The sequence below is a fragment of the Pseudorasbora parva genome, chromosome 10 (genome assembly GCF_024679245.1).
Source record: "Pseudorasbora parva isolate DD20220531a chromosome 10, ASM2467924v1, whole genome shotgun sequence".
NCBI classification, from domain to species: Eukaryota; Metazoa; Chordata; class Actinopteri; order Cypriniformes; family Gobionidae; genus Pseudorasbora; species Pseudorasbora parva.
Genome location: NC_090181.1, coordinates 10,275,001 through 10,291,703, shown reverse-complemented (window position 1 = coordinate 10,291,703; position 16,703 = coordinate 10,275,001). Strand labels below are relative to the sequence as shown.

The following is a 16,703-nucleotide window of genomic DNA, read 5'->3' as shown; positions in this document are numbered from 1 at the left end:
AACGTCTGCTTTTCTCTAGTCATTCACAAGTTTCTCACTTCAAACTTTCTTTCTTCTGATCCGTTATGCACAGCGCGCGCGGCTCCCGCTCTGGCCTAATGCGACTTTTAGTCCAGTGCGACGTATGTTATTTTCCTCTTCATTACGCATATTTTGACTGATGCGACTCATACGAGTCGCATCAGAGCGACTTATAGCCTGAAAAATGCGGCAAGCACTGCATTGCAATACTTGCATTTTGCCCCGTCACTCTCATTTTTAAAGTGCTCCCACGCTTTCTTTGCCCGCTTAGAAAGCTGGTCATGACTTCTTCTTGTGGATATTACAAATGTCTGGGAGCGCTCTGGCGGTCTCTAGGGGTGCAAAAATATATTACAACTATATTCAAGGCACGTCATTGACGCCACTTAACCAAGCAAAATGTTTCACTCGGTTACGCAATTTTTAACGGTTAATCGGTCAATCGGTTAACCATGGACACCCCTAGCACAGACACGGTCTCAGTTAAACATTCTTGGAAACATCTGGGGATAATGGAAGTACACAAGTCAACAAAATATTTAACATTGTTTTAGGGTGCTTTCACATCTACTTTGTTTGGTCCGGATTTTAGGACTTTTTAGTTTGTTAGACAGATAATGCCATAATATTAACAGTATTGGCAATGATATGCGTCTGTTCATTCATTCTTGTCAAAGTTACCCGCTGAATTGACAACACACTGACGTCAGACGCACGTCCGCTAACAAACCAATCAATGTTAAGATGCAGCCCACATAGATGATGACGACAGGACGCCAATGCGTCATGTAAAGTTCTTTAGTGCGCTTGCAGAACTGCAATGTGAAAGCAAACAAAACTAACCAAACGGATACAATGTATCAAAACACAAACTTTGGTTTGGACCTTGGTGCGGACTTTCAGGTGTGAAAACGCCCCTAGTGTTTTTTGGATATTTTAATCCAAAAATCTTACATATTGTGCCTTTAAAGATTTAAACAAAACTGTGACATGCTGATCTAATACTAGAGCAATTTGTTTTGAATTACTAAAAGCAATATAATTAATATAATATAATATAATATTGCACACTCGTACTATTTATACGCATTTTTGTGAGAATACCCTGCACACACACAGTCCAGTCTAGAGTGCATGTCTGGTCTCGTTACCACAGCAACCACACCAGGAGGTTTAACTCGTCCCGCTGAGGGAGTATTCCTAAACATTCCCATAGCGATGAGTGTGGGCAGGACCTCACCTCTGAGAGCATCTCATACTGTCCACGTCTGCCAAGCGCGATGGTCAGCAGGTCGTACACCAGCGAGGCGCTCTGGAGGCTGATGATTCGGTCATTGTTGTGTTCAGGGATTCGACTCAACACGGCGTCTCTGTTAGCCTACGATAAATACAGAAGTTAGAATACACATTCCCACTCCACGCTACCGTTCAAATGTTTGGGGTTGTTAAGATTTTTAAAAAGAAATTCTAAAGATATCTCTCATGCTCACCAAGGCTGCATGTTTTTGATCAAAATACAATAAAACCAGAAATATTATGAATATTATGTTTTCTATTTTCCTAAATCTTAAAATGCAATTTTATCCTTTTGATTGCAGAGCTGTATTTTCAGCATCATTACTCCAGTCTTTAGTGTCACATGAGCCTTTAGAAGTAATTCTGATATGCATATTTGGTGATTTGATCAAGAAACATTTCTTGACAGTGACATTATTATCAACGTTGTACTGATCTATATAAATGACAGTGATGTGATCATTTTTTCAGGATTTTTTATAGATATTTAATACAGAAATATTTTGTAACATTATAAATGTATTTACTGTTACTTTTGATTAATGTTATGCTTCCTTAATCAATTAAGTTTTAGTTTCTTTCTTTCAAAAAACTGACCCCAAACTTTTGAACTTATAGCATATACCAAATCTACAGTATCAATAATAGATGCTACTGATAATATTTAACAGCTTATTTCCTTATCCTCACTTTGCAGAAGTAAATATTTCTATGAAATAAAACCCTACTTGATTACATTGTGCCAAGGTAAAAAAAATAAACTCAAATCATAACTGAACATTGTCATAATCACAGTCAATCCCTGAGCTGTTGAACCATCAGTTAAAGAAAATTAAAGAAAAAGCCACATGAGCAAGAGAGCTAATGGTTTAATTCTGCTGAGTTAAAGCTAAATACATTCTCCAGCTCTGCTTTCAGTGCTATTATAATGGCCCTTCCATGGTAAAACACCTGCAGCAACAAGCCGTGCTAACTTCATTTACAAGTTCTAGTTCCTGTGCTGGTGGTCAAACCACAGCCGTTCAAAGGGTCACAGGAGTTTTACTGCTACTCACCATGGACTCACTGATTAACAACAGAAGTAAGGCCTCCTCTGTGTTCTCCTGTGGGCAAAACAAACTAGACAGAGAGAGAAAGGCTATCATGAATACAGTAACAAGAAACAAACTACCAGAAATCTGATTCTACCAGCAAATTCTCCCCCCTTTTAATGCGACATCATAAAAATAATAGCAGGAAACTGTCCTAACCTGGCAAGATGCAACAAGAGCAAGAAATCTAATGGATTTGTCCACACTGAATATAAAAAAGCTATGCCAAATTGCACACATTCTTTAAATATTAATAAACATTTAATAATCTTTTAAATAGAACAGTTTCCGGTACGCATTACACGGGCAGGTTTATGCTCCGAAAACGCACAGTGCACAAGTGATACAAAACACAAAGTCTGTTGAGAGCAAGAACTTTAATAAGGTATTAATAACGAACCTTTCTTTAAAACAAATGAATCCCAAAACAGAAATTAAATTAGTAACACACAGTGATTTCAATGAACTGTAATAAATAAAAAACACAGTAGCATGCTTATAAACAGTTGAATAAGAATAAATGAATTGTTTTTAAAATGACACAAAATGTAATATCTATTACAATTAGTTTTATTCTATATAAGGGATTTATTTTGTCTTATTCTGACTTTTTGTTAATTTAAATCTTTAAAATGCGCGATGCTTTTATTGAAAGCATGTTGCGGTGCTTTTTATTTATTTATTATTATTTCATGCATGAGTGAGAATGAGTCCGCGACGGAAGTCACGTGTTGAAAAAAAAAAAAGAATATTCGAATCTCAAAACTGAAAATCGAATGCCACCTCACCGAACGAATATTCGAATATTCGATTATTCTAGTACAGCCCTATTGCTCACATATTTCAAACATAATTTTACCCCTGTGCAAAGACCGAAAAAGAACTTCACCATGAGTATATCGTGGCCTTTGAAACCGGGCATTAATGTGTGAATCACAACTATACTTTAGGCTTTAGGCATGACAGTATAGAAATGCACAGGCTAGGAGAGCTGGAGATATGTCCTACTTCTCTCCTGAGTAGATGCGTGGGCGGCGGCTGAGGGCGTAGTCCTTGGTGTGTGGGGACTGTCTGAGCGGATCATCCAGAGGGGAGTGGTGAGGGGGGTCTTCCAGTGGGTTCCAGTAACTCTGTTCACACATGCCCCTTAGCAGGATCTCTGCAAGCTGCCTGGCAATAGTCTAAACACAAACACACATAAACATACACCTTCAGAGTAGTTCTCAAACAGGGGGCCTCAGCAAACTTACCATGACGTGGAGACCACATACGAACTACAGTTTTAGGAGTGACAACTGCATTTAAATACATAAGTGAATCCACTAAAACGTTCCGTGTGTGTACGGAACACGACTCGCTCCCAAAATTGTGATGATTGATAACGTGTTAACAACAGCAACATTCTCCCATGTGCCATGTTTGGTATCCGCTATGGCATCTTCGCAGACCGTCCACTTATTCTAAAAATGTTAGGCTTGTTGTTTGAGCTTGACTAATGAAGCAATCTAGTTTATGGAGTTAATAAAGTAGGCAGTTTGTGTGGAACTATATTTTGGTCTTGTTTTCAACATTAAGCATTTGGATTGATCTCGGTTTACTATGGTCTTGTTCTTGCTCTGTTTTTTTCTTTCTCTTGGAAGATCCATAAGTTGGTCCATGAGATGAGATCCATGAGAACACGCATGAGTGAAAGTTCTATCTTTTTCTTGCACCACAAACACACAGAGTGACATACCTCTGATGCATGTTCAAATATGTCATTATCCCTAACCCCACAGGGCATAGAATCTTTGTAAATGTGGTTGTCATTAACTGCAGTTTTCATGTAATTTGGTTGTAGAATGTGGTTGTCACGCCCGTAAAATTACTGAACAGTGTGTCAGTGTGTCTATTAAGCACTAAAGGTGAATTGACAACCAAATTTAACTTTATTTAAAATAAGACAAGAAACAAGATTTTAAAATGTTTTAATTAAGATGAAAACCAACAAAATTTACTCTTTTTTTTCTGCTGTTGTTCCCTCAACACCTGTCAGTTTTATTTAAGATTCAGGCTTTAAAGTCTTAGAAAACCTGGCTATAAGAGGTTCTTTTAGGTAATTTCTACACTCAGAAAAATCTTTAAATAGCTTTTAATTAATATACTTTTTCTTCTTCTAATAATGCCAAAATGAATTTATTGAGTAGAAACTGTAGATAAACTGCCATATTTGTGAATAAAAAGTAATTAAAAAATGTCTCCCATAATCACAATCAAATGGAAAGGTCATATAAAAATAATAATTATAATTATTTTATTTTATTAGATTGAAAAGTTAGCAGACAAACTTTGAAGTTGGCTTGAAAAAGCCATGGATGAATGGATTATTATAATTATTTAATTTAATTATTGTAATACATTTACACTCCTGGTTTGTAAATTGAAAAGTTTGAACAGAAGCCGCTTTGTCATCACAGCAGAAGTACCAGAAATCTGCATGGGAATCTATGAACATTGTCTTGGATAATGAGAGGACTTTTGGGGTCAAAAAAGGTTCAAAAATACTGTTCTAAAGACAACAAGAAAAAGCCGTCAATGCGCACAACTCACCATACGCAGGTTCTGAGTGGTTCTGGTCTCAACGGCTCGGAGAATCTCTCTGAAGCGGCCAACACCACGGGTCAGGTTACTGCAGCACCGGGAAATAGAGAGAAAAGCGATCCATTAATCACCTCTAGAGAGCTGAAGAAACCTGACGGCTGACATCAACAAATTTCACATCGACTCAGTACAAACTTCATACACAAACACATGGAAACGCACACACAGACACCCTCAGGACACGTCAGACCTCTGCCATGATTTAATGAGCTCTAGCATCAAGCAGTCGCTTATCAGGGACAGTAAGGCACATCGATAACAGTACTTCTGGATACAGTGCAAGTCACAATTAACACCTAATATTCTCATCAGACTGCATTATTCCCACAAACTGACAGCACACGAAAACACACACATCATGAATGGACGTGTGTGAAAAGAACAGAATATAGCTTGCAGTGCAGAGGTGCATGTGAACACAGGGAGACGCAGTACAGAAGCCGTGTTGAGAGAGACAGAAGTGTCGAAATAGTGATGAAAGTGAGCAGGATAGAGAGAAACAGAATTAGTTAAAAAACAAAGTCACATGCATTTAAATGATTTTAAACCTAGGTCTTTATATGTTTCCAAACATTGCAATGTCACTGTTTTATTTCCATGTCATTAAACATATTGGTTTTTATTTATTTAGACATGCATAACATTTTTATATCAGCCACAGAATGGAAACAGCTCTCCTTTTACTACCAGAGTTTTTATAGCACACAGAACACTGAGCACTGAACATTTGTTGTCCTGTAAGAACTGCATGTTGCATGAGGTTTAAAGACATTGTTTTCAATCATTTATGAGCCTAACAGATACATTACCCACAATGCACCACTGCAGTGGTCATATTTCACACAGATGCATTACAAGCACTGACAGATGCCCCACCTGCATCCATATGGTTGATCCCTCCCCAACCACACACGCACTGCGCAAATAAATAATGATGGACATTCTCATGAACACAAGCTTGAATTGACACGTGTAAGGCCACCTCAAGTTTCAAGCTAGTGCTGCAAAAAGATGTACCTCTGGTTAGAACAAAAGATTAGGATATAGGATGAACTATAGGTCTCCTACTCCTTCCGATTTCCCAATGCCTCCAACAAGATGAAGACCACTGACTAGATGTTACTCTCTGCAATCAGAAGGTCTCTCATAGTAAACAAAATCATATTTTTTCTGACAGAGATTAATCCACCTTTGAGATTCTCCATGTTTAGTTCACCTGGGCATCAAAGCACTATCTAGACTTTTCATTTCCCTCTATCTGTTTGATTTGTTTTGCTTCAAAAAATAGTAAGCTGTTTTGTTGCCATTGTGACTCGTCTCACAATTGATTTCTATAAAGTTAGTACGTTGCTAAAATAACAGCTTAATACATTAATAAGCAAAAAATAAACTAATGTTGAGAAAAATGTGAAAAAAATGGATATTCCTGCAGCTCAAAAAGTAGAACATGGCGCTAGCAACCCAGAGGACATCATCAGTTTGAATCCCAGGAAATGCATGAACAGATCAAATGTACGGCTTGAATGCAATGCAAGTTACAAATGCCAAATACATATGTAAATTTCAAAGTCATTTGAGTAGTTTTTACTTTTAAAGGTGCCCTAGAATGAGCTGAAACAATATTTTAAATTGTTCTCCGATATCTGCATATAGGGTGTGTGACTTATTTAAGGGTTAAAATTGTCCAGATACAGTTTTACAGGTCCATTTACAACCCTATAAATTGTCCCTAGGATGTAATGCTCTGTTTTTGCCTTATTTGGAAGGGTCATGAATATTAATGTAGAGTTCAGCTCTGATTGGCTGTTTCACTGCCCGGCTCCTTTCAATGACACATCTTTATTCAATGACAGAAACACACAGATTCTGTTTCTGACGAAGATAAAGATTTTGAGGAATAACCAATTGTTTTGAGAAAGGAAATGGACGCTTTTGAGTGGTAAGTTTTCAGTAAGACCTGCAAAATGTAAAGTCCGTACTTTAACTTCAGCGTACATGTGAACTAGCATATAACATTAACTTTACACGTTTACTAATATCGTCAGCAGTCACAACTTTGTTTTTAGCATTTAAAGAACATTTTAATCACTGTAATGCATCACCGTTTGATTTTACAATGATAGCTTCTTCACTTTGAATCACAAACTCTAAACAGCTGGGTAACATTAGCGCACAAATATTTTGTTTGTACAGTACAGTAAGTTAGCCTACAGTTTCTTTTTAAACAAACTGACGATGCCTTGTCAAATTACTACCGTTTCAACTTAAGTGGTGGTGATGACGTTAGCTAAAAGGATCGAGTGAGTGATCTTTAAGCAAACTATAGGCTAAATTATAATTCTATCCGACAAAATGGATTGCCATATGTATCTATGGTTGTATTTTGTAGATTTGTATGACAACACTGGCAGGAAATAATATTAAGTTTGACATTTTTCATACAGATGTATACTACTTGGAGTTTCCTATTGTTACTGTACTAGCATCTTGCGTTGGATCTAGAAAACACAGGGGATATTATTGTTAATGTTGTCTCACTAAGAAACTCCAGTTTAATCATAAATTGTTTAGACAGTCAATAAGTGGATAAAATCACTACTTAATGCTTGCGGGGGTATAGTTTGAATTGGCGCTTCTCCAGTATCCGACACAGAGTGAAGCCTGCTATTGTCCAGGTTAGAAAAGCTGTCCGTGTTGAAATGGGCCAACAAACAACTTTTAATTAAATTGTTGCGGTAACCGGTTATAGATAAACATGCCTGTTGACAGTTTTGTTCAGTGGGATGGCTATGAAAAGTCCGCACGTCCCCTGCACAGCCTTGAACATAACATCTATTTCATGATCTGCCATTTATCCTCGCGTGAAGCATGCGCTGCCGTATAAAACTTTTGGGGGCGTACATATTAATGATCCCAGTGATTGCGTCACAGGTGGCATTATGTCGAGAATTGCCTGTTTTTCCGTGGTGTTTTTCACAAACAAGATTTACATATGAAGGCGGTCTTTCGAGACTCAATGTATGTGATGTCCATGTACTGAACTCTTGTTATTCAACTATGCCATGGTTAATTCAATTTTTAATTCTAGGGCACACAAATATTTAAACAGTAGTGTATAATCTATCTTAATATTTATTCATATACTTTATTTTCAGTCCATTTGATTAAACTTAAAGGTGCAGTGTGTAATATTTATGAGGATCTACTATGGGGTCAAATTTCCGCAAAAATAAATAAATAAATAAATAATAATAATAATAATATGTGCGATTTTAAAATGTAAAAACACATTTATGAATACATTGCACAAAATGAAAAAAAAAACGAAAAACAGTTATGCATTATTATAAGCGTGAATCAAAAAATGTAAAGTAAATTAATGTCAATTAAATACTTAAATTAATAAGTTAAAAATTTATAAATTAAATAAGTAAATTAATGTCAATTAAATTGTATAAAAAATTATAATATTTCTATTTGCAGTATTTTTTTCATTTTGTGCAATACATTTTCACATTTTGACATCCCGCTTATTGTTTTTTCATCAGTGACTGCAGTACATTTAACGGGAATTTAATCCCATAATCTACTGAAAATAAGAAATGCAATATAACATACATAACTATGTTTTCAGTGGTGTATAAAAGACCTTACATTTGGAACTGTTATGTTTTTATTACATTAGAATGAGCAATTTCTATCTCCATACACCGTAGGGTCTCCTTACAGTGAAGTCGCCATTTTTTGTTGTCATGTTTCTACAGTAGCCCTTAACGGAAACACTTCTCTACAGAGCGCCTGTGTTGGCTACAGTAGCTTCTCTATGTGCTTTCAAAGGGAGGGGTGAGCGGTTGCAATTCACAACCTCACTGTTAGATGTCGCAAAAATTTACACGGTGCACATTTAATGGATTTATTTTTACTTATTTATTGATACTTTTTGGCTTTAAATAATTAAATATATTTATAATCAAAATCTTTTGCATTGTCCACCATCTTGGACAGCATTGTTTCAATGCATTCAGGGATTTTCTTATTAATGATACATACAATGCCATCTTAAAATGTGGCAAAAAAAAAAGTAGAATGCAGCACAATCATAAAGCTTTCATGTTGAGAGTGTGCCTGTGCTGCCTAAAAAGACTGTTTATGTAGGCAGCTCACTAGGTTTTCTTGGCTTCTGTGTGAAGCTGCTACCAAAAAACAAGGCACTACTCTACATGAAGAATGTGTAGGGATACGTACGAGTAGTCGTCAAACACACGGCTCCATGGTGCAGAGGCCGCGGTGCAGGGGGAGAGTGTTGCATCAGAACACATAAATAACATGAGACGCACAGACATGCACACGCTGACAACTACAGAGGGTTAATGAAGCATTTGAAAACAAAAAAAGGCACAAAGACAAACGGGGAGTTAGTCGGCAGACAAAAAGTTCAGCAGATTCCTAGACCACTCACTGAAGCACATGTCTGAGGGAAAGAGGGGTGGAGAGAGAAAACAAGGGATGTACGAACTGAAGGAATTGTATATGAATGGACAGCGTTGACTCGGGTGTCCCTAAAGGAAGCCTGTATGGGCTGTGAATCATAATGTGCTATATATCTGACAGGGCTGAGCGATATATGGAATTCTATATAATATACATAACTTATTTGAGCTAAATCTAGCTGCAGATGTTATCTACACTGATTATCACCATGCATTTCCTTTTATTTGACTATTAAGTTTCATGAAAAGCATGACATTGAACTAGTTTTGCAAAGCCATGTTAGAGTTTAACATAATCAGTTCAAACTATCAGTTTCAATTATTTAATAATGATTTGTTTGCATCACCATCCAAAATGTATCAATTTCTAAAGAAACATCTTTTCAGAATTTTTTTTGGGCCAGAATAAAAAGCAAAGCATAGCAAATTATTATTATTTTTCCTTCATATCTTTGTTTTTAGATAACTTTGGCAACTTGGGTAAATAGAAAACCTATTTAAAGAGGTTGTTCCACATTATTAAACAAGTTACAGTTCTCAGCAATATGGGGAAGGAAGAAAGATCTTTCTGAAGATGAAAGTCCTGATGGTGCAATGTTATGCAAAAGGAAAGAGAAAAATAAAACTAATATTGTGTGAAAACTGAATAGAAATTATCAAACTATCATAAGATTGTAATGTACAGCACAAGAGAACTCGGTCAGATAAAGTCTTATTGAGGAAAGTATTAAAAGGACAGCTATAAAAAGCCACTGTTGAGCAGCAAACAGGTAACCAAAGCTCACAAATATTTTTTTTACAATGGGTGTAAAAAATACAATTTTATTGCTGTGAGCTTTTTTGCAGCATGGGATAGTGCATTGTCCTAAATGAAAATTCTTTGATTTCAGAAGCCACTATCTTTATTTTAATACCATAGCAAAAAATGGTCAGTTTTAAACACATATCTGAGATGACCTTCCACCTCACTATCCAATATTCCAGCCCAAATCATCAGCGCTAGCTCCTTGCCAATGTCTTGTTGGAACTTGGTGGCCACTCACCAACAATCCAGAAATCCAGCCATCTAGACTGTCCATTGTAGTATGCCATCCGTCAGAGAATAAAACGATTTAAAAATGAGTCTTTATGTATTTCTACACCCACTGTCAACGTTTCTTTGTGAGCTTTGATAAGAGGTGGCTGACATGCAACTTTATGCACACTTACACCAGCAGCTTCAAATACCTCTTTGCTGCTCAACAGTGGCTTTTTTTAGAGCAGCCCTTTTAATAAAATACCTTTTGTTCAATTTTCCTTAAGCCTTTATCTGACCGAGTTCTCTTGTGGCAATCTCCATTAATTTTCCACACAATATTAGTTGTTTTCATGCCTTTTGCATAACATTGCACCATTTTATGTTTTTTATCTTCAGAAAGATCTTTCTTCCTCCCCATATTGCTGAGAACTGACTTGCTTAATCTGGAACAAGTAGGCTAGGATTTCTATTTACCTAGTAGACCTGGCAAACTATTTAACAAACCTGTCTGAGAAGTATTTTATTCTCAACAAGGCTGAATTTATTTCATCAAATATGCAGTTATTACAATAATTTTTGTATATAAAAAATATTTTAAATATTTTAATTAGGGCTTTTACTCGATTAAAATATTTAATTGCAATTAATTGTATGATTGTCATGAGTCAACTCGCGATTAATCACAACTTAATCGCACATTTTTATCAGTTGTAAATGTATCTGAAATTTAGTTTTTAATACTCTAATCAACATGGGTATGGACAAATATGCATGCTTTATGCAAATGTACGTTTATTATTAGTGAAACCATACTCAACAGAGCATGAAGACTAGACGCATATCAAAGGTCACAGATGTTTATCAAAGAACTTGTTCATGTCTCTTAAGCTAAAAAATTAACAATAAGGAGCGATTTCTCTCATTTTAAGAATATAAATAAAGGGAGTTTTTACACTGGCAGTTTAATTCAGTACAGGGCACAGTTCGTATGAAAAATTGGTAATGTGAAAGCTGTCATGCGGACCTGAGAGAGCACCAGTACCCCACCATACCTGGAGGTCCATATTCCACGGGGAGGAATATAGTGTGGCCCCTTTAAGAGATGCGCGTGTTCCCTATTGAACTGCCAGTATTTTGTGTGTGTGCGCCGAACTGTGGGCGCGATTCACATGAATAGTGCGAGAATCACGGACTTGCTCCGAAAAATAACCTGCGTATTAGTTTTAGCCGATTGTAATGTATTTAGTTCAATAAAACACGTACTGTAGTGGTGATGGTGTTAATGATTTACCTCGGATATGAGCGAGCTTGCAGTGCATCATGCTCGGACTGCAGAGAATGTGCTCAGTGTAAAAACGCATTTTTCTTTCGACCTGGAGTCTAAAAGTTAAACAGACAATATGGTAGCTTGTAGGCAATAACAGCACTTTTGGTTTAGAATAGTAATATTAATGTTAACCCTTTTCTTCCCTTATTGATGTTTGTGGCAGCATCCTTTACGTCTATGGCTGTTCTCAATTTCTCCAACTATTGGCTACGCCACAGATCAAATAGAAAACGCTTCTTTCAGAAATTGATTCTGGATTAATGTTAATCGCACGTTAATAAATTTAGTGCCGTTAAAATGAATTTGCATTAACGCTTTATTAATGCGTTGATTTTAATATTTTAAAAATGCTAAATTCAAAGCAGAATTTTTGGCATTACTACTCCAGTCTTCAGTGTCACATGATCCTTAAAAATCATTATAATATGTTGATTTGCTGCTTAAGAAACCTTTTAGATTTTTTTCAATGTTGAAAACGGTTGGCTTATTAATATTTTTGTGGAACAACATTTATTTGAAATACATATTTCTAGTAACATTATAAATGTCTTTACTGTCACATTTGATAAATTAAATGCATCCCTTTTAAAAACCGTTTTTGAAACATCAAATATTGTCAAAAGGTTGAAAAACATATTTTCAGTTATATCGCCCAGCCCTAGTTACTGACAATATAAACACACACACACACACACACACACACACACACACACACAAACAAACACACACACACACACACATACTCACCCGTTTCTGAAATGAATAACATGAGCCCTCTGAAGTCCAGTCTCCAGGAAGTAGCCAAGTTCCTGTTCCTGTGTGACCGGGCCAGGCTTGGGACTGCGGTTCTGAATGCCAGCACTAAGGGCCTGAAGACAGGACATCTCATCAAATACTGTCAATCATTACTGAAACAAGCTCAAACTCTTTTTTTCCAGTCACTTTCTATTAGTTATTTAGCTCATTCAGACCATATCTTCGAAAGGAAGCACTGAGTCAGATTTGCTATACCTGAAAAACACTTTAAAGAGGACGGCGGTTAGGTGGGTACGAGCGTGCCACGCATGAAGGTCAACCGTAAAACTTCGGCTGCACCCACAAAAATGCAGCGTCAACACTGCAGCAGAACACAAGCTCTGCCATCCTCCTCTCCTGCCATCATTCACTCTCTCTCCGTCTCTCCACTCTCCCTCCCTTCCCCACTAAAGCTAAATCACAAGCAGTAAATACTAAACGCAGCGCAGGGGGATGAATCTGTGCGCTTTTATTGCAACAGAGAATTAGTGGTGTGAAAACAATCTTACTCTATGAGAGAATGAACTTTGACTTGAAAGGCTTTGATTGTGTTTTAAACTTCACAGGTGGGACAAGAAGAGATTAGTCTCACGGATAGCTGACCCTCTGCAGCAGTATTGTGCAAATCTGTCCTCATCTACAAAAATCGATCCACATTTGACAAAAAAACATGATAAAATAGTAGTGAGAACATTTGGAAATACCTTTTCTACCTCCTGAAGATAGAGCAGGGCAATGTCTCCAGACTTCTCATAACAAGTGATGATCTCCTGGTCTTTGTCTGCATTACGATTGGACAGTGATGGGGACGCCATGGGCACTTTCTCCAGGCAAAGACCTATGAACAAACAGCAGAAGTATTAGATGTCTTACACATGCCAACAGCAAAAAAAGTACACAGCTCTCCTAGCGCTCTGCCAGATTCTTCTGTCAGAAGGATGTTTACGACTTATGACAGCTCATTTTAATAAAGATTATCTGATGGGTGAAAAATGGCAATAATTGATGCTAACTTGCATAGCAGTACTATAAATGTATTATTGTACAATACCATCAGGAATTAAATACATTATTGAATATGAATTAAAGCATTAACCAAATACAACATCATAACTATGGAAAACTAGTAGGCCCACTTAAAAGTAAAATGAACGAATGAACAATTAATTAATTAATTAATTAATAAAAAAATAAAATAGACTGTCTTGCACAGTTGCCCTGAAGCCGCCGGCCTGCAGCAGCTTTAATATACGTTTTTATATAATATATAGAATTTATACTTTCACTATTTCTGAACTGGTTATACATACTACACCCAGCTGTATATTGAAAAATAGATATGATTGGCTGTGATTTTGAGCAGAATTTTGAATTCATTCAAGAAAAAAACATTTACATTGTATAGAATGTTAAATAAACTTAACAATAAAATAATCAATATCTATTTTCTCTCTTATATGCACACTGTCCACATGAACTGTGTTAACTAGAGAGATTAAGATTAAAGATTATTTTAGGATTAATCACAAAATTTGACATTTACTGAATGGATCGACAGTCCTTACATTTCATATGTTTACTTGTTTCTTGAGATATCGATTTTGTTTTTGAGTTACCAAAGGCTGGTAAAATACCAGAGTCAAAGTTCTGACGTACACCGATCAGGCATAACATTATGACAGGTGAACTGAATAACACTGATTATCTCTTCATCACGGCACCAGTTAGTGTTTGTGCGATACATTAGGCAGCAAATGAGCACTTTGTTATCAAACTTGATGTGTTAAAAAAAGCAGGGAAAATGGGCAAGCGTCAGGATTTCAGCTAGTTTGACAAGGGCCAAATTGTGATGGCTAGACAACTGGGTCACAACATCTCCAAAACTGCAGCGCTTCTGGGGTGTTCCCGGTCTGCAGTGGTCAGTATCTCTCAAAAGGGGTCCAAGGAAGGAACAGTGGTGAACCGACGACAGGGTCATGGGCGGCCAAGGCTTCTTGATGCACATGGGGAGTGAAGGCTGGGCCTTGTGGTCCAATCAAAAAGACCAGCTACTGTATCTCAAATTCCTTAAGAAGTTAATGCTGGTTCTGATAGAAATGTGTCAGAATACACAGTGCATCTCAGTTTGTTGCGTATGGGGCTGCATAGCCGCAGACCGGTCAGGGTGCCCACGCTGACCCCTGTCCACTGCAGAAAACACCAACAGTGGACACGCAAACATCAGAACTGGAGCATGGAGCAATGGAAGAAGGTGGCCTGGTCTAATGCATCATGTTTTCTTTTACATCACGTGAATGGCTGGGTGTGCGTGTTGCTTTCCTGGGGAACACATGGCACCAGGATGCACTATAGGAAGAAGGCAAGCCAGCAGAAGCATGCTTTGGGCAATTTTCTGCTGGGAAACATTGGATCGCGCTATTTTGGCAGTAAAAGGGGGACCAACACAATATCGGTGTATATTCCTTTCAAAATACAAGTTCCATTCAATTTCTACTGTATTCATTTCACTTTTGTAGCAGCATAGCTTGAATTTCACAGCGCTTCTGTCAATTCTAATTCAATACACCAATGAAATACATTGTTATTGTTTGATCCTAACTTTGAGGATATTCATTCAGAAAGGGTCAAACTGACCGTGATATGCTGTTCATGTAAGTGGAGTTTGTTTGTTGCTGCAGGTCAGAGGAAGTAAGACAATAAAATATTCATGTGTGAGAAAATCAAAGACCTCAGACAAACCAGAAACGCTTTAAATGTTTTAGCACTAGCTGATGTCTGTTCCACTGCCGTATCTCCTTGCATCGTCTGGGTCAGATGAGAGCCAAGTAACGCGGTAAAGATACAACCACGGTTCCTTAGAGAGGTCATATAATCTGTGGCCAATCTTGGTCTACTGGCTTCAACTTCCTAATTCACATCTTAAATCCCTCATAGCATGAGGGAAAACAGGCCGGACCCGGCGCTCAGGTGGCCGGTAAACATGATGAGAGTTGTTTGTTTGGCTGCCGTTAGTATTGGGTTCTCCATGCAGATAAAGTTTTCATGACAGCATGGCAATGTGACAGGAAACAGAAACTGAAGCCCTCCAAACTAGTTTTCAAACTGCTTCAATAATAGATAGCGACTTATAAGCGGATATCACAGGATGAAGAAAACGGTCTGGTACCGAGTCGCAAAATGATTCCAAAATGAAAAGGGAGCCGAATAATCCATCATGAGCAAGAAGGTAATGATGAGATCCTGATTAAAAGTGCACTGACTCTGTAGTCTCAGTAAGTCAGAGAACAAGAAGAGTGGAATGATTGGCATAAAATATTACTTAAAGGGTAAAGCATCTGCAGTAATATTCAAAAGTTTAGGGCAAGCAAGACAAAAAATATTATTTATAAGTAATTCATATTATTTTAGATATAATTTACATATATTTATATTTTATATATTCATATATAAACAAAAATATATATTATTTTATTTTGTTTTTCATTATTATTATTTTTTTCAGCAGACATGCACAGTAAAATGTACAGTTTTTCTCTATTGATAAACTATTGATTCATCTTGCATTAAATAGGCACTAATCATCTAATTATTATCTAATAAAATGCTCTCTAATAGTAGTATGTTCCTCCACTTAGAAACTAACAAATTATGGCCCATAAAATCTGATTCCTAAACCTGAAAAAGTTATATTAATTAAAAAACATTTTAAAATACCTTGGCCATTTTATAAGGAACATATATTTTACTAGTATTAGAAATATTGTTATGGACAATGGAGCTTGGAGCTAAAATAGAAATTTTCTTCATATTAATTATTTATGTTTCATTTTTCATTTTATATATTTTTATTGTTTTAAATCTGTAGCACTTTGAGATTTTGTTTAATATAAAGTGCATTACAAATAAAATTATTATTATTAAAATAGTTCAAGAACCAATATCATATGGGTGCAAAATGACACTAGTTAAGGAAAAAATAACACTTGATTAAAAATGAGGGCAGAGACCCAGTGTCTAGACACTCT

General features: G+C 36.6%; 1 protein-coding gene across 3 annotated transcripts in view; it reads right to left on the bottom strand.

The window, feature by feature from the left end:
* ttc7b (tetratricopeptide repeat domain 7B) overlaps positions 1-16,703 on the bottom strand; it is a 53,934-nt gene that overhangs the window by 29,214 nt on the left and 8,017 nt on the right. For all 3 annotated transcript variants that reach the window (XM_067455131.1, XM_067455129.1, XM_067455130.1), the window contains exons 4-9: positions 13,383-13,516; positions 12,631-12,752; positions 4,998-5,076; positions 3,417-3,589; positions 2,373-2,436; positions 1,262-1,399 (exon numbers count right to left, since the gene is read on the bottom strand). In XM_067455131.1, coding sequence (XP_067311232.1) covers positions 1,262-1,399; positions 2,373-2,436; positions 3,417-3,589; positions 4,998-5,076; positions 12,631-12,752; positions 13,383-13,516 — 710 coding nt within the window. The remainder of the gene's footprint in view (positions 1-1,261; positions 1,400-2,372; positions 2,437-3,416; positions 3,590-4,997; positions 5,077-12,630; positions 12,753-13,382; positions 13,517-16,703) is intronic.